The sequence below is a fragment of the Triticum dicoccoides genome, chromosome 5B (assembly GCF_002162155.2).
Source record: "Triticum dicoccoides isolate Atlit2015 ecotype Zavitan chromosome 5B, WEW_v2.0, whole genome shotgun sequence".
Lineage (NCBI taxonomy): Eukaryota > Viridiplantae > Streptophyta > Magnoliopsida > Poales > Poaceae > Triticum > Triticum dicoccoides.
This window is the reverse complement of record NC_041389.1, coordinates 269,505,612-269,527,692: the sequence shown is the minus strand read 5'-3', so window position 1 is coordinate 269,527,692 and position 22,081 is coordinate 269,505,612. Positions and strand designations below refer to the sequence as shown.

Genomic DNA, 22,081 nt, shown 5'->3' with positions numbered 1-22,081 from the left:
GCCATTCTCCACCACATAAAACACGAGGAAATCCATCCAGACCACATGCACCACCAATAAGATCCCAGTTTTCCCATCAAAAAGAGGGAAAAAAGACCCCAGTTTTCTTCGAGTAGTGTCGACCACGTTTGCATCTAGAGAATTCATTCAACAGCATACATCCGCCAACCGGGTCTCGCGTCCGACCCGATATCAGCACCCAAAGTTTTAGAAAAACCAGAAATATTCTGTCGGCTCAGGCCACAAAAACCACGAGACACGCAACTACCATCACCCAAAGTCCAAGGGATCCATATTTCCGCACCGACTTCTCCAACGCAAATCCATCCTAACGGGCACGGCGCGTGTGGCGGATCCGAGAACCCGGCAGGAGCGCGCGTGGTTTGGTGGCCGCTCACCCAACTGAAAGGCACCAGCCAACGCCGTTGCCTCCACAACTCCCACCAAGCCCTCCGCCAAACACCCTACCTCTCCATAGACCCGGTCCCGTAGACCCGCTCCCACTGACACCCGCGGCCCCGCAGCGCTACGACGCGTCTCCCACCGAAGACCGGGTCCACTCTTTTTTCAGGTGGACGCGGCGCCGGCCGGGTTCCGGTCCCTTTCCCTTGGCGGAGACGCGGTGGTGCAGCTGCGACCTCCATTTTAGCGGGTGCGGCGACCTCCGCGATCTTTTCGTCGGATTCAAGCGAGCGCGAGTCTGCTGCCCTATACCACGTCAGGCGTTGGAGCGGGGACTCCGTCGGATTGGCTTCGAATTCATCCATCGATCAAAGGTGCCTTTCTTGGTTCTTGGTTCTTGGTTCTTCCCCCGTTCCTGTTTCTTTTTTTTAGCAAGCAAGTATCGTATCGTGCGAAATTTTAGATTAGGTTTGATTTCAAGGCGGAGAAATCTGAATGAACTTGCGAGCGCTTGGATTTGGATGCAATGTTTCATTCCATGATCCAACCGCCTTCATGCTTCAATTCAAAATTTCACTTCGAAAGAACTAAAGCAAATCTTTGTTGCTCAAGAGTTAAGCGTTGCTCTGTGCCACAGCTCCATACCCTAATCCTCTTTCAGTGGTGAATCCAACTGATGAATTGATAGTACTAGCAATCCAACTTGCTAGTTAGCACAACCGCGCGAAATTGATATCTTTGAAATGGTGTGTGATGATAGCAGCTCTTTTGTTTTTGAGGGATGTGGGCTCCACTGGTCATACCATCCTTCGATGTTTGCAATTCGTATCCTTCGATGTTTCAGATGCTTTCGGCACTGCAGACAAAGAAATTAGTTAGTACTTATATGCCAGCATTGTTATTCACACTCTTCAATTGTTCATTTATGTTTCCAGAATGTCGAGCCTAGAGGAACCACTTGGTCTTGGGGACCTGCCAAAGTTGAGTATTAATAGACTTGGAAGCTTCTGCCAAAGTGCTTGCAGATCAACAGCTGATGACCGCAGCACCGGCAAGTAAGTTTTCCTGTCATTCAACACCAAATGCTTCATCTCATACTTTGTCATTTTATTCGGTGTCTTATTTTTCATATTTTTTTAACCAGTATCTCCAGATGTGAGCAACCATTCAGTAATAGTATCTTTTTATCTGTTCTGCTTTCAGTTACACGCCTAGCAACAGTGGCAACAACCAGACGCTCTTTCACAGCACTTCTCGCTCATGGCATCTGCAAGGCCAGTATACCGACTCGTCCTGCAATGGAGTGGATATGGAGTTTAGAACTCTTCCACAAAAGGTAAGTTAAGTTGTGAAATTTCATAGTGGATGATGTATGCATTCAATTTTGCTTCCCTATTTTAGGTCTGGTTGCACCTCCTCTAACAGAAGCAAGGACTCCTTAAAAAAACAGAAGCAAGGAAGTGACATGTATCATTTTGGATGCGTTCGGTGTTGCGGTGGATTATGATAATCCAACTTATCCAACTAGTTTTTGTCTATCTTAGTGTTTGTTTAACCAACTTATCCCTAGTTTCATGGCTAGTTTCCCACAGCAGACTACAAAATAAGCGCAGCGCAGCATAGTTCATCAACCGCAAACTAAGCCTCTGTCTATGGCAGCGCAACATAGTTCATCAGCCGTAAACTAAGCCGCAAAGTCATAACTTTCTAGTACTGTTTGAACTCATATGCAAGCTTTGGTTGAAAGCGTAATAAATAAGAATCATTACTACCCAGATGTTTTCCCCTTTGCTCAGTCGATGAATAACTGATTTTTCAGGTTTCGTGGGATCTCCCAAGGTTTGTGAAGGTGGTTGAGGTTGGACCACGAGATGGTCTGCAGAATGAGAAGAACATTGTACCGACATCAGTAAAGATTGAGCTGATACACAAGTTGGTGGCTTCTGGCCTGTCAGTAGTTGAAGCCACAAGTTTTGTTTCCCCAAGATGGGTGCCGCAGGTAATTTATGGTGTACCTAAACTAGATGAAGCTGTGTAACATGCGCAGTAGTTAGCTCTTTGAACTATCTAAAACCTGCTGGTTGAAGGTAATATACCTTCTCTTATTCAACGAATTACAGTATGTCCATGCAGGATTATGAATTAATTGCTTGGTTACATTTTTTTCTTCAGAAATTGTTCCATTTAACTTCCATTTTTCTCTTGTAAAGTTGTGCTAGCATGCATAATAGATAGACAGTTACAGACCAAAGATACGGCAAAACTAATGATAACTTTATTTTGGAAGTGCAGCTAGCTGATGCAAAGGATGTCCTTGAAGGGATCCAGCATGCACCAGATGTGCGGTTTCCTGTGTTAACTCCTAACCTCAGAGTATGCCCATTTCTGTAGACTTATGCTTCAAATTCTTCTCAGAGCAGTCTCAAATCACTGCAAATGACATGCAAAAGAAGTTGCAATACACTAGACATATTTTGTAGTAATGAAGCGATGTCATTTGCAGGGATTTGAGGCTGCTGTTGCAGCTGGCGCAAAAGAAGTGGCGGTTTTCGCATCTGCCTCTGAATCCTTCTCGAAGTCGAACATCAACTGTACCATCGAGGAAAGCCTTGCTCGGTACCGTGATGTTACTTCTGCTGCCAAAAAACATGGAATACGTATCCGCGGGTAAGCTGCCTAAGTCCAAAGCAAGTGTAAACGAAGAGCTTGATTGCCGAATCTGTTCTGAAGTCCTCCATCCTCTGATTGTGGTAGGTATGTTTCATGTGTGGTGGGCTGCCCCGTGGAAGGCGTCGTGCATCCATCAAAAGTAGCATATGTTGCCAAGGAGCTTTACGACATGGGTTGCGCGGAGATTTCACTCGGTGACACGATTGGTGTCGGTACGCCAGGTACGTTATCACATTCGCTGAGTGCCATATTAAACTGTTGATTTCTTGAGGCTTTTTGTTTGTTGAGATTTTGCACACTGTTAACATGGGCTGTTTGTTTCAGGCAGGGTAGTTCCTATGCTGGAGGCCGTGATGGCCGTGGTTCCGGCAGACAAGCTGGCCGTTCACTTCCACGATACATACGGCCAGGCCCTTGCCAACATCCTAGTCTCTCTCCAGGTAATAATAATAATAACCGAGCTGAAAACAACGAGTCAGTGAGCAAGGCTTGTTGTCCTAACACTGTTTTCATGTTGTTGCCATTGCCAGATGGGGATCGGCGTAGTGGACTCGTCTGTGTCAGGCCTTGGAGGGTGCCCGTACGCCAAGGGCGCCACGGGCAATGTCGCGACGGAGGACGTGGTGTACATGCTCCACGGCCTGGGGATAGAGACCAACGTCGACCTCGGCAAACTCATGGACGCTGGCGACTACATCTGCAAGCACCTCGACCGGCCGTCAGGCTCCAAGACTGCAACCGCTTTGTGCAGGCTAACGGCCTGAGGCCCCGTCATACTGGAACTCCACAGTGCTGTCCGTCTAGCATATGCATTTACGCAAGCCATTTTGGTTGTTGTATACCGTATCAATGTACTCTTGTCAGGTGAAAATTATCAGGAACGATTGATATGTACTCCCTCCGTTCCAAAATAGATGACTCAACTTTATACTAACTTTAGTACAAAGTTGGGTCATCTATTTTGGAACGGAGGGAGTACCAATTTGTATCCTCAGTTCTCATATGAACCTTGAATAATCAGAGCCCTCTTCGCCATAATAGAAAGTTGTGACCTCACAGAAAAGTGTATGAAAATGGAGAACAATTAACCGAACTGTGTGATAAATTGCTGATTTTCGTATTGCATAGCTTAAAAATGTGCAATGCAATCATTTTGCCATAAATTTCAAGTATGCCACTGGCAGTATTTTCATGTATCAGATTTTACATGTATCGAAAAGAGTGTATCTAACCCATCGTCATGGTTACGCCAGTGAGCTCTTTGAGAGCAGCCAAGCATTGCTTCAGAAGTGCCTTTGCCTGTTCACTTTTTTCTGACTCGCAGAGTTGGATTAGTTCACCCTCGAACTTGGCCTCTCTTCTCTCTTCCAATGGGAAGTCTCTATACAATTTGATCAACTCAAGAAGGCACTCTGAAGCAGCAACGTGAACCTGCGGGAAAAAAAAACACAACTCGTAAGGACCAAGGTCCTTCCTGGACGATAAATAGTGATTATGATAGCATGTGGGACTCGAGGCTCAATGCCAGTGAGGACGGTATTAGAATCCCTCCGTTTCTAAATATAAGACCTTTTAGGGATTTCAATACGAACTACATATTTTAAAGTGTAGGTTCACTGATTTTGCTCCATATTAGAATCTCTAAAAGGGCTTATATTTAGTAAGCAATATTGAACTAACATAAAAATGAGTAAAGATGATGCAGTATCAGTTGGTAAGCATAGAAGATTACCTGAGCAATCTTAACTAAGCGTATGGAGTCTACTACTTTTGACGCCACTGAATGAAACATCTGAGTTTGGATACCAGGGTAAAAGAAATTTGTCAGATCAACGAAGAAATGACCAAATATCGGATAAAGTACCAAACAACTATGTGATGTACCTCCTGAACAAAATCATCTGTGCCTTCAGGCCACGCCGTGCTACCACCAGAATCCGAAAATTTGTAGCACAATTCTTTGATACACAAGAAGGATGACAATTTAACTGCTCATGAAAATCCAGATAAGTGTCACGATGATAGTTTTCAAGTATCAATGCAGATCTATTTGTAAAACAGTTGCTCAGAATATATCACCGATCCTGCATACAAAACATACCTTGCCAACCCTCCTCGGGTGAAAGAGAGTTCAGCAGAACCTCTAACATATTCTTCTTTTGGTGGATAATATCTTGTGGCAAAGCAATAGTGATGCTAGATGCAGCACAGTTGAGCACCTTGTCGAGAGAAACGGAGACACTTGCACTTTCATCTTGCTCTGCAGAAAAAAAGACCAATACAAAGTCAGTACGAGCATAAAAGGGTATCAATATTCGCATGCAGGGTGTTGTAAACTTCCGCGTCAGGATCTCAATTTTTTTGTTATGATATAAATTACCATACTGTGTTTATATGATAGGAAAAATGGAGTATTAAAGGAATTTTTTAGCATGGGACCTAGTTCGAAAGAGCCCAAATATCGACTGACCAGCAGCAGCAGATGTACTTAGTGAAGATGAACTCCTTGTTGTCTTAAAAATGACAGACTGATTAGAAACCTCATACAACATAGGGAAAACACTATTGAAGAATCCTGGATCTTTGAATGCAGTGATCACCTGAAAAGAAAGCAAATAAAAACCAAGTAAATGGTACTGATTCTAAATGGTACTGACTTTAGTACAAAGTTGAGTCACTTATTTTGGGACGGATGGAGTATATATAATGCCAAAAATCAATCGACTACTGATCATAAACAAAAATGTGGTATTAAATTCCCATGGAGTAGATTTATTAGAGATGCTTGTCTATGCAAACTAATAAGTGGCAACATTATCAACAATACCATCATTCCAATTTAGATGCCTCCACATCATATCTCGAGAAACATATCTTTTTTGCAGTCTTTTCAGGAAACTTTTGTTCTCCTATTCAGTTAATACACTAGAAGGAAAAGCCCTGAGGTAATTTAGTTATATCATGCTTCAAGTTAACATCATAATTTTTTGTGTGGTTATGCTGACAATTGTGTAACAGCAAGAATCTTTTTTCTTGAACATAAGGAACATCAGCCAATTATAACAAGTTTTTACATTCATATAGAAATGAAGGAATGGAAAAGAGAATTACTTGCTGTAAACACGAGAAAGCTGCTTCACGGTACAATTTCGGCTTCCTACTGCATGCAGCACAAACAGCATTCAGAATAACACTAGGCATAGTTGGTTCGTCTGCAGTTATAGCGGCGTGGCAGCACAAACACAGTGAAGCTAGTGCATCCAGAACAGCATCTTTTCCCTGGAAGGATGATAAGGAGAGATATTACCATACGAATTTTATTTAATAAAACAAAGGAGACTATGGTACATAACTTTAGTTACATGCGATGGAAGTTCCAAAATTTCTCTCGCTCACTGAATTTTATTCATCTCACCACTCTCAGAGCATCTCCAATAGATGATGCAAATTTGGAGATATAAAACTAGGTGTTGCACAATTTACATCATCAAAAAGTGCATTTTACATCTCCAAAAAAGAGGCAACTCCAACAGATAATGTATACAAGTCCAACTCCAGTAGATGATGTATAATTGGTGATGTAAACTGAACCTACTGTTGAAATTGAACCTATTGTCGAAACTGAACCACCGATCAAATGGCCGATGCTCTCGCGCGCCGCCGGCCAGATTCTCGCGCGTCACACCAGCTGCCGAGCAAATCGAGCTGCCGCTCCTCCTCGCCTCCTCCTCTGCTGCACACTGCTAGCTCCTGCTACCGCTCCTCATCTGCCCCAGCCACTCCTCGCCAACTCCTCTGTGGACGCCGCAGGCCGAGTCGTGGCCCGGGACAGCGTCGAGGCGTAGCAGCACGGCCAAGAGTGCCTCCGAGAAGCGTGCGCGGCCGGCAGCCTCCTCTGCTCCTGCGCGACGGATGGCCGGATTCGGGCGGCGGGGATGGCCGGCGGCGGACTGGAATGTGTAGGGGAGGGGCCGAAGCTGGCGGGGGCAAAGGGGCGGCGCCGGAGCTGGCCGGAATCGGTTGGCGACGGCGGCGGCCGAAAGAGGACGGGTGGCGGCGGTATTGGCCGATTTGGTGGAGGGCAGGGGCGCAGCCGCGGTGGAACCGGCGGCGGGGGTGGGAAACGAAATGAAGGGCGGTTCGACGGTTGGTGCCCGGGCAGGTTTTTACATCACCAGTGGGATGGAGATGAAAATTTGCATCTCCAAGTGTTGTATTTTACATCACTTGGAGGAGGTGATGTAATTTTTTTTGCATCTACATCATCTGTTGGAGCAACGTTTTTAGCCCTTGGTGATGTATAAGTTAGTTATTTTTGCATCTACATCTTCTATTGGAGATGCTCTCACTTGTAGAATGGTTGGTTAGAGGATTGTGGGGAAAATTGATGTAAAGTGCATAACTTGCGCACGCATGTGCCATAGTCGCTCAAACCAGTGTTTCCATTAAAATTTTACAAGTAATAGTATGAATTACCTCCCAAAATCGACCTGGTAGCTCTTTCAGAAGTGATTTGAGAATATTATGGTGGTGCGCAGAAATAGGTTCTCCAAGGGCATCACATAGACTTTTTGTAGCCTTGGCTGACTGCAATAACCATAGTATGGTAAGTATACAAGCTACAGCACTTTTAACTGTCACCAATTTATTTGTATGAATAGAAAAACAGTGACAGAGACTACACCTTTCTCTTGCCAGCCCATGATGATGAGGACATGCAATCGCACAAAAGGGATACAATTTCTGGTAAATAAAGTTGAAGGGTTACTCTTTCACTGCTAGGAATATCCTCCCAAAGTTCTCCATACAAGGCACTGGTCTCTTTATCATCATCAAATCTGAAAGAAGTTTTGTTATTTGGGATCCAGTAAGTACGTAGACTACAGGGAACTGCTTTTGTAGTTTTAATGATAATGAACTTCATAACATCACAAATAGCTGACATATGGGTTTCAGAACTCAAGATGAAAGGTTAAGAGTTAGATATGTCGTTCACATACCTTGAAGAAAAAATTACAGGGATAACCACTGCATTGTATCCACTAATAACATCTGCTGCATTGCTCAAGTACGATTTAATAAGAACTGCGCCAGATGACTGAGAACTTTTTTCACCTAAATGCAGAGAAGCGGTGTCTTCAATAAGTTTCTGAGCCTGAGATTGGCTGGCATATTTCAAAACTGCAGCACAAGAAGACGCAAAGGCCCTTTTGGCTGCAGAACTCCTTTCCTCCAGAACAGCAGTATAAAGTAATTTCAGTAACATCGCCGTGTATGGCTTGATGTTAATCATGACCTTCTGTACCAGCAAGGTGATGAAGCTAGCAACACCAACCCTGAAATCGGACACGTAAGCAATGACAGGGTAAGATTACAGTAAGTTAAGTGAAATGGTATGTGATATCATGAATACTACAAGGTCCGTATTAGCACGAAAACTAACCTTGTATTAAGACCAACAGCAGATCTAACCATCTGAGCCAGGCGAGGAATCAATAGCTCGAGTGAATTTGTGTCAACAACTTTGATACATATATCAAGGGTTTCCCACATAGGAGAATCTTTTGCTACAGCTACACGCAAGCTGTCAAGCTTCTCGGTTTGGATGCCAGCATTTCCTGCATGCATCTTTGGTCCAAATACAGGAGTGAGTACAGAACAAAATAACATGGTAGACTAATAAGTAATAAGACATCAACATTCCTACAAAAACCACCAAAAGTAGCATACCTCAACATAGTTTAACCTTTGATCCTCCAGACTTGACAAACATTCAAGCATACAACTAACAAGTTCTGACAAATGTGGCCGCAAGGCAATGCCAGCCCCCTATGAACATCAAGAAGTCAGAAGCTGAAGATTTTCCTTTTCTTTATTCTTTTCATTAAAGAAACACACATAGAAGCATGAGCACTAACAGTATGTTATAGGCCATGCATAAGCAAACCATAACAATGCTTTGGATGCAATTAACCAACGACATCAATACTACAATCCTACTAGGGGAAATAATTTAGGAGAATAGTAGGGGAGAGACCTACTGAAATATAGTAAGGTCAAGCAAAGGAATTCACATGCAAACATATAAGGTTCCACAGGAACCAAGACTGTCCAAAAGTCTGTCCGACCTAGCAGAACTGGCACATGAAGGTAGCAAAGTTACTAAGTGTACATTAGGACTACTTTCCACAAGTAAAATTAAGTAAGAAAATTGAAATAAGGAGCAGGATATACTATCAAGATCAGACTCCTTTTCCTTCCTCAGTCAACAAATCCAGCCTGTCAAAGCTTCAGCCAACTGCTAGAAAACCCTATACTTCAAGACTTCTACCATTCCAAGCCAATTAGTAACAGTTTTTTCTCCATCTAACAAGGATATAACTCTTGGCCACCAAGAAGAAAGAACATAGATTACTTGCAGTTTATTTAAGTTTCAGTGTACTGCAAAAATATAAAGTTCGCCCTAAAAACAGTCAATCAATGCGATGTTTTCACATCAGCACCTTCCTGAGAAGAAATTCCATGAATATTGTAATCTATGATCTCGTGTTCGCTTAATTTGTTAAGATAAAATAGAACTTTCACAAACTACCACTGAAATTTAATAGCATTAGATGCTACATCTGACTCATTATGGTATAAGTGCAGTTAAACATTATAACTTTCACCGCTGATAATACCTTGGCAAGCTTCATGACCAAATTTATAGATGCTTTTTGAACGCTTGCAACTTTACTGAGTATGCCTTCAGAAAGCAAGAATGGAAGTACAATGCTCATTGTTTCTTTTGCATCAGAAGCGGTAGTAAGTGACACATCACAGAGCCTAACTGTCAATGAGCTTACAGCTCGGCACAAACTGTCACCAGCATTTCGCACGGTTTCCTTTATGTCATCCATCGCACGGAAGGTGGTTGTCCATATTTTTATCAAATGCTTAGAAACCTTGAGAAAAACAAAAGAAACGGTGAGTTCTGTTTGGTTCTCAAAAGATTGTGCAGCCTAGTGCACTGACGGGAAGTTTCAAACTAACTCCAAAATATTCACATACCTGACTATATCTTCGACCTTGGATGATGTCTGCAAGTGCAAGACAAGAAGCTTCACGTGAGCGCCAAAGCCGTGATCCAGATTGAACCAACAGATCCTCTACTATGACATCATAATGTTCATCTATTGCCTTTTTGGGATCTGAAACAATTAACTTCCAGATATGCCCCATTGAATCCTAGAAATGCAACTGGAATTGTCAGCTAGGAGGAAAGCTTATTGCTGCTTAAGATAATATTCTAGGTCATAATTAGATATCTATGAGTGCACACATCAGTAAGAACATCAACAAAGAGTGCTAATAGATGATGCCAAAATACTACTGATTGGTGCTGTACCTAGTAAGCATAAAAGCAGAGCTAAAGATGCTTATAGCATTATCACTATCCATTCATTATAAATCCAAGCTTTGTTAATTTCAAGCACAGTAAGGATGGCGTGCACAGCAGCAGCAGCGGCAACAATAGTTGATTGTGTCGCAGCTGGTTGGCCAACCATATGGGACTATGGTAATAAATAGTATGGCCAAGCAACAGCAATCTCGCACAACAGACAGGATTATTCAACAGGCAAGACTTCTATAGCTAAGTGTGCTGCTGCAACAGGAAAATGGTGGTGTCTACTGCAGGATGAGGGAAACAAACAAGCTCAATTTGATGAAACAATAATGACTATATTGGCAACACAAAAGCACAGACAAACTTGGGGAGGTGGTCAACATCCTGATTTGTTCGAGGAACCACTGCACAAGGTAATACTTGCTAATCACTGAAACGAGTCTCCGCAAGCTCCCTAACCAACTTGTTGGTAAGTAATACATGAGATAAAGAACCCTAGGCAAATCATTCTGGCCAATTATGTAGGCAACTGTTCTTTCACAGAAGCAACATCAATCGCTAAGGTGACTCGTCCACATTGAAGTGCAAATATTCACATAATAATACTATCAATTTAATTTCACTGCACCACCAAAAAAAGGAATATGGCAAATATCATAAGGTGAATGTAATACTTTATACCTGGATGTTCTTATCAGGATCATATTGGTATCGGACAAGCCTAGGAATTAAGGTGTGCAGATGGGGTTGAAGTGCCTCCCCAGCTTGTTTGGCTATCTTGGAAAATCCAAAAGCAGCACCCCTCTTGGAATTGAGAGCAGCCTGATAGTTAGCCAGATCCATGAACTTGTATATCAAGTCAGGTTGTCCCATCTCATTGGCAAGACTACAGAGCTCCTTGTATGTGCTAAGCTTTCCTCCAGCAGGATTACTGCCAATGGTTCCTTCTTGAAAAACCTCTGAATCCTCCATCAGCTAATGCAAGTACATTAAGCAAAAATACTTAAGTAAAAGATAATTGAGGATCTCATAAAAAGGTAGAAATTTGAGAGAATAGTATGCACCTTAATGGCCTTTTTCTTTTTTGCTGCGCCAGTCAGTGTATTCACCAGTGCATGAACCAACTGCCCTTTCATAGAAGCATCACCAAGTTCATACACAATACTCATACCTTGGGATGCCAAATCTTGTGTAAGCTCATTAGAATCGCCAATAAGGTGAGAAAAGGCTTCCTGTAAAGTAAGTAAACACCAAATGTTCATGATAGCCATAAGCCCAGTGCAAACAGCTAACTGAGAAAAGGCATGCTCAGTACCATCGCAAAGATGCATATGTAGAAAACAGTACCAGCGCATATGAGCTGACAAGTAGTCCTAGCCTCCTAGGGCCACAAAATTAGCATTCCTAACTTTTTAAATCAACCAACGAAAGCAGCGGTTCTTTCCAGGCACCCAAAATTATCGCTGACATCCGTTTCGAAAAAATAAATTATCGCTGACATGAAGAAGGCCGATATTTGATTGAAAAATACATGATTATCGTACAAAAAGAAAGGTTAAAGATGAGAGAGGGTCAACACTAAGGACAACTGTTTCCCTCCAAAGCAAGAACATTGCTAGCTGTGGAAACAGTAACCTAAATCACCAGTATATGCATATACATTGTAGCAAGAAAAAACTCTCAACGAAAAGGTACAGATACTCCAAAGGCCCAAAATTAAAAAATGTTTCTAAAAGGAGGTTTATTTTTGGCACTAGTAAATCTTTCAGTCTTAGACTAGGTGGTTATCAGTACTACAATGCTGAAATTTCCGGTCATGAATGGTAGAAAAAACATCTTAAGAACTTGAAGTTCTATACTGTATTAAAAGCTACTCTTATTACAGATTTTAGATTGCAGGTAGAAGTATACCACACTATTTAAGCTGGCTAGTGCATCCCAGACAGTGAGTGCTCATTAGCATAAAATCATACAGACCAATGTTCGCATAATGATTGATCAGTTTAATGCAGTGCTACAGTTTAGTAAGAACAAAAATTAAGAGCTTTATGATGATCTAGAAGTTTTATATTTATTAAAAACCTGAATCTGTGGAAGGAGTTCAAGGATCTTCGGATGCCGACCACAGTACATTGTGAGCGAGACCAAACAGACTGTACCCGCACAGCGTTCCTCTTTTCTGCTGCTATAAATTAGTGTATCAAACAACTTGTTTATAATTTCTTCTTGAGCCGTTGTACGTGCTTCTTCACAGCTGCTTCTTTTACCGAAGTTCCTTGAGTCAAGCAGGGGTGCATCACCAGTAAGAAAGTTTGTGGCTTGGCAAAGGGAAACAAAGTTTGTTTCTAGTATCACATCTGCAGTCACCGGAACTTCACCCCATATGAAAGAGAGAGCCTCGCCAGATGCAAAAAGCACATCTTCAACCTAAATAGATGAAATCCATAATATGATTATTGTCATAATAGTAGGAGTAATATTTTTCACTGAAAATTTGAATTATAACAGTACTACCTTAGAACGCGCGAGACTGAAAATCAAGTCTAACGCAATTTTCAGATGTGAAAAGGACAACTCATTCCATGAAATATGTCCAAGTGATACCAAGATCTTTTGTATAGCTTTGGTATCATTTTCGGAAAGCAGCTTTGTTAATCTCTCATGCAGAACAGTTAAAACTCCAGCTGTATGGCAAACAAAATTAGCTTAAATAAATAACCAGCAAAGACAGGCCGTGAACACTGAACAGCTTTACCTGGAGAGGAGTTCCTACTAATGGAAGGCAATGCACAACGGAGCCCAATATGGCCAAGAGATTCCATTGCAAGTGATGCCAATGTTGAACCCTCAGACTCAACAACTTTTACAAGAATATCAACTACCTTTTGGACCAGTTCTTCAGGTATCTGTGCATTTACTTATCAAGTATAAGAGCAAATCAACAATTTCAAGGCTACATTGATGAAACAATGTTTTGAAGTCAAAGGATTCATAAACCATAAAACTGTCCAACTATACACAAATACTTTAACCAAACTTCTAGAAGTTAAAATCCTGCATCATGATGACGAGAACGCTATGAACAAACATGATTTATAGTACCTTCTTCCTTTCTTCCATAATGTCAAGCATAATTTTTTTCCTATTAAACATTCATGAGACATACTATACTTATTGTTCTAATACCAGCCGCGCATCTGCAGAATCATGCAAAAGGCACAACAAAACAGACAGGTCCGAAAGGATCTTCGAGCATCTAAGCAGGAGAACTAGGTAATGGCTCTTCAAATATACTCTTTCTTGACAGCAAGAACATCTCCTTTATCACTTCTCTAGCTCGCAAAGAGATCAACCAATCAACTAGAACACTTAGGTACCTAGCTGCACAAGCCCCTCCTGGCGGCTTCCCTCTGATTGAATAGAGCACGCGCATCTTATGGTCAAAGACCCCCCATGAATGACCAAACATCAATTCTGTACAGGAAGTATAATACAAGAGATACAAACTAGGAATATCTGGACTATGTCATCCAATTTCTCTCCCCTATTCTCAATACAACAGCATAGAATGGATGATCACCACAGGCCATAAATCAAATTGTATGGCAACTAACTACGAAACTATATTCTAGATGGAGTTTCACCGAAAGCGGTGAAAGCAAATATGCTAAGATTTCATTTAAAGTACACGATTCAGCAAAGAAAATGAAATACGCAATAAGCTACAAAAATGAGGGAGAGGAAAGCAGAATGAACTTACATAAGATTCCTTCAAACAGCAGGCGGTTACATACCCGATTGCGCATAACAATCCATGGTAAATCTCAAATCTGGCCCAACCAATCAAATATACACATGAGCAGTATGGCAACATAAGTAAAACATCAAAAGGTTGTACTTTTCTCTTGCATACCTTGACGGATGATTTGGGTCAAGTGCTGAAGTGAGTTCAGACAGAAGATTCAATGCAGCCGAGCTTGAAAGTGCTGAAGAAGCAACGCCAAGCAGACGGGCCGCAGCTTCACGAGCATCAGAATCAACATGACTTAGTAAAGTTCTCAGCCAATGTAAACGGTTGGCATACCGTGACGATACCAACTGCAAATTATGAAAAATTATGAAGCAAAAGGTTAAAACATGTGAACAAAGAATTAAGCTTCTTTTAACATAGGTAGAAGAAAAAAACCTTTGGCTGACGAGAGGATATATCAACCAATGACTTCAAGGCCAATGCATGCAGTTCACTAGACCCTTCGTACGACATGGCATGTTCTAAGACCACACACATTTTTGCTACTGGGGAATGAGATGGATCTTCTTGCGAAAGATCTGGAATATCACTTGCCTCAAAGCACTTCATCAGAAACTTGATCATTGCAAGAAATGTTTTTGATGGGAATAGCAGCTTTCCATCACTCTGATCGTTAGATTGCAGCAGCTTAGGCTGCTGGCTGTAGATATAATTTAGCATCTCCACAATATCAGGGTAGTTGAAATCAACAGTTATTGCAGGTGACTGCCTCTCATCATTTAACAGATTTAGACCTGTTAGAGCCATTTCCCTGTGTACAGAAGAATCAACAATAGCAGTTATATATATACAGGAACTTAAGGAATGCATCAATATGTTAGCATCATAAAAAAATTAAACCATGAGTGTGTTGTATTAGGACAAAATCATGGATACTAATTTACAAGTATCAAGTGTACAGCTACAAGTCAACTCTCATCAACTTCGAACTATTGGCACAAACTACTAAAGTTTGGTTTGCATGACCTACGAAAGTGTTTGATACTAAATTGGAGCTGTCCAGATGCTACTCCCTCATTTTGGAAATGTAAGGCGCACACGCTTTCCAAGATTTACCTTTGACCAATAATTAGCAATATGTGTGTTATGTGATACAAAATTGATACCATTGGAAGGTGCTTTAAATAAATACAAACCCAACAACATTAATTTTGAAACATATAAAACCTTTATATTATTCATGAAATTGTTGGGCAAGAATCTCAGAAAGCTTGTGTGTATTACATTTCCAAACAAACGGAACGCTGTGCTAGAAAAGAGATGATCCTAAGGGTGCCACCATTGCCTATATATACGGTTAAAAAGTTGAGCGTGCATACAACAGGCCCAAGTTTTATAGATTTCATGGCCCGATGTTAAGTACATAGGAGAAGATGAACTTGTATCTGATATAAAAGTACAAAAATGCAACAAAAGAGCAACAAAGCACCATGCTGGCATATTGTATATCTACTAGCATCGTCAATAACCAACCTTATGTCCAGTTTTACATCTGAAGCTCCAAGCATGCAAATATACCGGCTTGGGCAGTGCTGCATGTCGTATAACATTGTTGCCCATCTTACAGCAGAAAATCGAACCTCAATTTGCTCCTTCAAGAAAATTTACGATATAAATGTAACATCAGAAAATTATAGAGACCGAACAACTAAGGGCACATGCATTTACTCAAATAAGGCCCTTAAGAATAGCAAGATACTGCAACTTAAACACACAACTCTAATGCATAATGGAAGTGTGACCCATAGCATCACAAAAATCAGAAGAAATAGTCATCTACCCAATGGAATCCATCATCCCAATCGCAACATCTTAGATTTCTTCCTTCAGTATTATTTTTGTCACATATCTCCAGACCAGTCCAAGAAAAAAGGGTGAAAGTGAAACTATACAGAGAAGGTAGTTTGACCTTCGAGAGCCCGACTAAGTTCTGGACTATAAAAGTATTTGTGAATAGATAATTAGAACGATAATCTTACCACTTGAGAATTTTCCAGAAGAAGCGCCTCAAGATCCTTCAGTACTACAATTGAAGCACCCTGATACCATGAGCAACAAAATGAGTTAAATACAAGTAATGAATTAGGTACAGCACCTTACAGTCGGAGCTAAGAAAATATTCAGCTCATAAACTATTATGAGCTGCATGTTATAGATTTTTTTCAGTAAAACAGTAACAGCAAGCCAGCAACACTAGACTGCAGATGGGTTAGGTCACATTACATGTGAAGGTGCTATGAATGATTTTGCAACATACAAACATTGGTGTATAGACAAGCAACTCCAGTTTAAATCATTTTGTGTAAAGCAAGGATAAAATCTTGAGTTGTTGTGTTGCCAAGGTGCCTGGTTTATCATGCATACTAGACTAGCATGTAAGGACATGGGCATTACAATATTACAGGGAGTTAATCGACAATAAACTAGCACTTATGTACTGCATCAAGCATTAAATATAGTTATTTGATTACTTAAGACAACCAACGAATCAAAATTCACAATCATCTTTGCCGGCGTCTTAGATAGGTTGTGACAGCATACTTTAGCAAGCGCTCCATAACTACCTTATATGCTGTAGCAAGGGAAGTGGCTGCCTCCTGAATTGTGAGGCGGAGTGATTGATCCTCCAACCTCAAAGCAGTAAAGAGTCGCATAGCCATTTCTGTTTTGTTGCTGCAATGTTCACAGAAGTAGTAGATCATTCCCCATAGCAGAAACAAAATATGAGCCGAGAAAGTAAAAGTGTATGACAAGGGCGTGCCTGAATAAATTAGGCATACGAGAGGCGAGCAAACCAATGGCCTGGTATGCAAATATTTTGACATCTCTAGCAGTGGAATCTGGAGATGGAGGACATCAAGAAATCATTGGATATTTTCTCGAGTACAAAATGAACAATTTTTTCATCAAAGAGATGTTAAATTCGAGTAATATAAAGAAACAATGCGGAAATAAATCACATGCAGGTTTGAACAAGTAGAGTAGATAAGAAGTGCAAGAGACCTGCTTCTGTACTGGATGAACCATCAAGGGACCGTAATATTCCACTGAGGATAACTGGGCCAATTAACTTTAGTTGGTCCATTACTGCCTAAAACAATAACAAAACTATTATAATACACAGCCTTTTCATACCATATTACAACAACGGCAAGGGGGGCGGGGGGTAACATTGATGGAAAAAGGGAAAGCTGGAATGAACAAGATGGACTATATATGATCAAAGTGAACATACATGTTTAAAAACCCAGACAGTGAACTCCATCCCTAGCTGTTTCAGCCTTGAAGTGGTTCCACTTCCTAGAGGCACAGAGACATAGCAGAAACATATTGAGCTCACCCCCACATATGGCAATGATGAAATCGAGATTTTGCATTCTGGAACTACAAACTAATAAATTAAAATGAATGGGACATAATGAGATAATCTTAGATGGAGACCGAGAACCATTACTTATATTATAGGTCCACCACAAGAATACTACATGGAAATAATGGACAAATATGTGTTTCATCTCATGAAGAACAGATACCAGGCAGTGAGATATTGAGGCTTAACAAAAAAAAATGCTCTCTAAAAGCAACTTAAGCATGATTATTGAATGGAAAAACAATGTTCAAAGTTAAATTGAGTCATTCAGCAGGACTTAATGTTCTCTTTTCCTTCTTTCTCAAAAAAATGTTCTTTTTCCTGTCTTATATTCCATGCATCCTTTACTCTTCTTTTTGCCCATCCGTTCATGTTCAAATTATTATTCTTTTTGCCTATGGTGCAACTTTACATGATAATGGAATGGAATGCCCAAAGGGTTGTAAACACAACTTATCCATGACTATTTTAACCTAAAAGAAAATGTTTTAGTCCGAACAAGGGTGAGGTTCAATGTCCTTCATTCTTCTACTTCAATGCACTTTATATGACTGATAGAGATATAAGAAGGAAAATGTCCTTTGCTACCAAGTACCAACAGAGCTTATTAAATATGCAGTTTATTAGCCGTGTGCCATGACTATAAAAATATAACAATGCATAAAAGAATGTAAAGATATGATACCATAGATGCAGCCAAAAATGCATTGAAGTGTGTATGGAAATGCGTTTGCTGCAGCAATTGACCGGCAGAAAACACTCATTAGGCGAACACGCAATGAACTAGGTGCTGGGGCGACTTTCAGTTCTGCAGCTATATTTTCTGCACTTGCGGTACCTGTGACACCAGAGATCATTACCATGAAACATTCAGATTCACATTGAGCAAGACAAGATGCAACGAAACTGCCAAGTTGATAACAGGGAAGAAGAAAAGAGAAGCATGCACGCGTGTGGGTATGGATGTGTGCAACAACGCAATTGGTGGGCCTGCTGATGGAGATCAATGCCAGTGGCAGGCATGCACTGTATGCAACTATGTAGTATGGAGGAGGAATCTAGATGGTATGCATACTTGTGAAAGGTAAACAATTGGGAGTTCAAGAACAGACCAGGAAGGTGTGAGAACAGGCATACAAACACAAATGACTTTCTCACCTATAGATCATGACAACAGAAACAAGCAAAAGAAAGAGAACTGAAGTTAAACTAGATGTTTTTGTTTCACAATTATACTACCTAGCAAACTGAATTTCCAAACAGTAATTCAGTCACTTAGTACACAGAAAAGTAGGTCAGTCAGATTCCAGACCACAAAGATGGAATAGCTATGCCACACCACAGGAGGTATTGTAGTTGAAATGTGAAATGCATAAATAGAACCCTAATGAATATATAATGCGTACCATTGAATAGTGTGAACAATCTATTGATAAGCTTGGCATCTTCTAAGTTCGCAGTTGAAGCTTTGCGCTTTAACAACTCGTCGCCTCTCTTAGCAACTGATTCTTGACTATATTGGAACAGTGATAAGCATAATTGTTGATCCACTTAGTCATTTCTGCAGATTGTAAATTGATTTTTGAAATGAAAGTACCTATCTGAAGCACCAGCTAAATAAATAGGGTAGACAATCTCAGATGTCAGCTGCATAGCTTCAAGAACATTCAAGATACCTAGCTGAAAAGATTGATGAGAAATTCAACCATAAGAAGGAAAGTGAAGGTAGTACACTCAACAATTTAAATGTGTGAATGCATGTACAGACATGAGTACACGCACAGGGATAAAATATATAATACACTCAACAATCCCAGTGAATGCTCAACAGAAAAACTGCATGTAATTTGGTATTACCTTTCTTGATGCAAGTGTGTCACCTTTCAGTGGTAGCTTTCCAGTAACACGATCTGCTTGGGCAACTGAAAGTCCTGCTGGGCATCCAATGCTGGAGAATGCTAACAGTCAGCCTCCTGAATTCAATACATGTATATTACAACTTTACCTGATTCAGTTAAGTAGAATATACCCTTGAGATGGTGTTTGATACAATATTGTGTGAAAGCAGAAGTCAGCAAAAACTAAGCCATCATCAGATCCACTTATGGATCGATATTTTAAGGCAATGTTATCATCCACCTTACGTGTGTTGCATTCACCAATAGCCTGGTCAACAAATAAAAACGAAAGGACAAAATCATGCAAGTGTTACAGAATGTAGGTACGGCGAGGGGGGGCTAAAGTCAACAAAGCCAAAATAACTAAAACATGCACATGATGAAAGGAGTTACAGAGAAAAAATAATTCTCTCAAGGGAAGTACTTATGTCATATTTTCTGTGTGCAACGCAGGCAATCTATAATTCTATCCTCCATTCTGAGGATTAACTTTCAAGCATAAAATTTGTGTCATTAACTACAGCCCATGTCCAACCTGGAACATTGATATGTCTTTTTATTGTTCTTGTGGGAATAAATCCACTGCAATACTGCACTGCACATCCTTGAATTATATGTGCACTTTATGGTACACAACAATCCTAGCTAAACTTTCCGTGCAACTAAAAATAATTCAATATGATCAACTTATATATCACATCCCATTTTAGGAAAATATATATATGCATGACATGACTAACCTTTGATACAAGTCTCAAGATAATTCCTTGATGCTGAGCTGGGACTTTCGATATATTGATTAACAAATCAGGTGCAATGTTTCCCTTTTCCTGTTACAAAATGTTAAGTTTGCATTGTTAACTTCCCAGTAAAGGTAAAATAATAATGCTAAGGAAATGGGAAGCCGGCAAAGGGAAAGACTATACCTCGCTTGGCAGGCGTTCAAACGCCATCTCAATATAAACAATACAGAAGTTGCGAACAATAGACGTTGAAGCAGATTCAGTATAGATCTTCCATAAATCCAGCATGGGCAGCGAAATCTCAGGCCTGTGCTTCACCCGTTTGTTGATGTGGCTGAGAATCTCCATAGCCTAGTCAAATACAGAAGTGGTATTCTATTACATGCCATTCATTGGCATAAAAATGTATGTTTGTTATAACATGATATAAAACATGCACCAAAAGAACAGGCTCAGCAGTAAGCATTCTTTCTACCAGAAAGGAGGCATGTGTATTGCTGAGTATCAGGCCAGCACTTGAGCAGGTGCAGGGGACTATTAGACAGAGCACGGTTTTAAGCCCGATGTTCCACGAGTTTAAAATGAAACTGCAGAACAGGGCAGTTGCAGCCAGTTTTTGTATAATCCTGTAAGGAGCTCAGAATAACAGGGAACTTGTACGAATGAAATTTCTGTAGGGAATATATGCAGAATTTCCTCTGTTCCGAGTAAACGAGGCTCGAATTATGTGACCTCACGGGCAAATCGAAGCAACGGAAAAAAAAATAGCACCACAGGCTATGCTAAGCCAACTAGGGGGGCGGCTAAACCAACTAAGAGCGACACCCAGAGCTCGCGCTGAATGGCGGGGGAGTGGTGACTCACGAGCTTGCGGACGGAGGTGGAGGTGGAGGCGAACGAAGTGATGGCGTAGGGGAGCACGCGAACGAGCAGCGGCGCGAGGCGGGCGTCCTCGGCGAGGGCCAGCCGCGTGAGCATCCGGTCCAGGGCGTCCTCCCTCTCCGCGTCAGTCGGCGCCGGCGGGGCGGCCGACGGCTCCGCCATCTCGTGCGGCTGGCTGCTGTGTTGGACTCGCGCGGTCGCCGCTGGTCAGGTGCTTGCCTTCCGGCGCAAGAAGAAAGGGGGAGGAGTGCGGATCGGAGAGGATCGAGTCGACTCGAGCCGGGTCCGTGTATAAACCGTTTTGAAGGAAGAGCGCCGGAGTGAGCCGGAGGTCGAACCCTGGTGCACGAAACAGGCGCGCTGCTAGGTCGACCGGCCAGGTTCTAGAACGGTCCCTCTAGAGCCGTACGATGCACTCGCGCTTAGGGCATGTATAAGGGAGGCATCACCTTCCTAATGCCTCACCTTTTTTTCCACCTAAGTAAAGATAGATGGGGCATCATTTAGTTTCTCAAACACTCAACGCATAGAGCTGCCCCATCAAGCCCATGTATGACATATACAACCTTGCTTTTTACCTTACGTTAAAGCATTACTAGTAGAGCCCTCAAACCCTTAAACCCCTAAAAATAACTGCTTTTTACAGTTTTCGCGGAAAAAACGCCGTAGACTAGAACCTCTAAACCCTTAAACCCGTAAAAAAATTTAGAGGTCCAATCCTCAAACCAGTTTGCAATCCGTAGAAGTAGGGGTTGAGAGGAAATTCGCCCGCACGACCCGCACTCGCTCGCTCGCTCCGAGCTCGCGCGGGAGCCAACTGCCGGCCTCCTTCTCTGCCATGGAGGGCACCGCCCGCCGCCGTTCCTGCCCCGGCCGCCTCCCCCGCCCCCGCCTCGCCCGCCACGGCTGCCGCGCCCG

At 41.6% G+C, this 22,081-nt stretch overlaps 2 protein-coding genes across 3 annotated transcripts; one reads left to right on the top strand and one right to left on the bottom strand.

The window, feature by feature from the left end:
• The first annotated feature begins 611 nt into the window (after positions 1–611).
• LOC119308361 (hydroxymethylglutaryl-CoA lyase, mitochondrial-like) lies at positions 612–3,962 on the top strand. Its single transcript, XM_037584488.1, has 9 exons — positions 612–776; positions 1,338–1,457; positions 1,606–1,738; positions 2,222–2,401; positions 2,695–2,775; positions 2,906–3,069; positions 3,157–3,293; positions 3,397–3,512; positions 3,603–3,962. Exons 2-9 carry the CDS (start codon positions 1,339–1,341, stop codon positions 3,834–3,836), a joined length of 1,164 nt encoding a protein of 387 aa, XP_037440385.1. The 5' UTR covers positions 612–776; position 1,338; the 3' UTR covers positions 3,837–3,962.
• LOC119308360 (proteasome adapter and scaffold protein ECM29-like) lies at positions 995–21,434 on the bottom strand. 2 transcript variants are annotated; one of them, XM_037584486.1, is made up of 36 exons: positions 21,146–21,434; positions 20,465–20,632; positions 20,279–20,368; positions 19,670–19,806; positions 19,498–19,588; positions 19,238–19,320; positions 19,047–19,153; positions 18,326–18,478; positions 17,506–17,570; positions 17,274–17,361; positions 17,032–17,110; positions 16,835–16,943; positions 16,250–16,309; positions 15,744–15,862; positions 14,646–15,021; positions 14,373–14,557; positions 14,220–14,289; positions 13,215–13,365; positions 12,974–13,143; positions 12,542–12,886; positions 11,524–11,691; positions 11,141–11,434; positions 10,123–10,299; positions 9,753–10,016; positions 8,803–8,901; positions 8,516–8,700; positions 8,073–8,408; positions 7,757–7,910; positions 7,549–7,659; positions 6,184–6,351; positions 5,543–5,672; positions 5,174–5,332; positions 4,957–5,060; positions 4,805–4,864; positions 4,305–4,503; positions 995–1,258 (listed from the first exon to the last, which is right to left on the bottom strand). In XM_037584486.1, exons 1-36 carry the CDS (start codon positions 21,323–21,325, stop codon positions 1,200–1,202), a joined length of 5,493 nt encoding a protein of 1,830 aa, XP_037440383.1. In that variant the 5' UTR covers positions 21,326–21,434; the 3' UTR covers positions 995–1,199. The 2 variants fall into 2 exon arrangements, with proteins under 2 accessions (XP_037440383.1, XP_037440384.1); XM_037584487.1 differs by lacking the exon at positions 995–1,258 and having other exon boundaries at positions 4,171–4,503; positions 21,146–21,433.
• Positions 21,435–22,081: the final 647 nt, after the last annotated feature.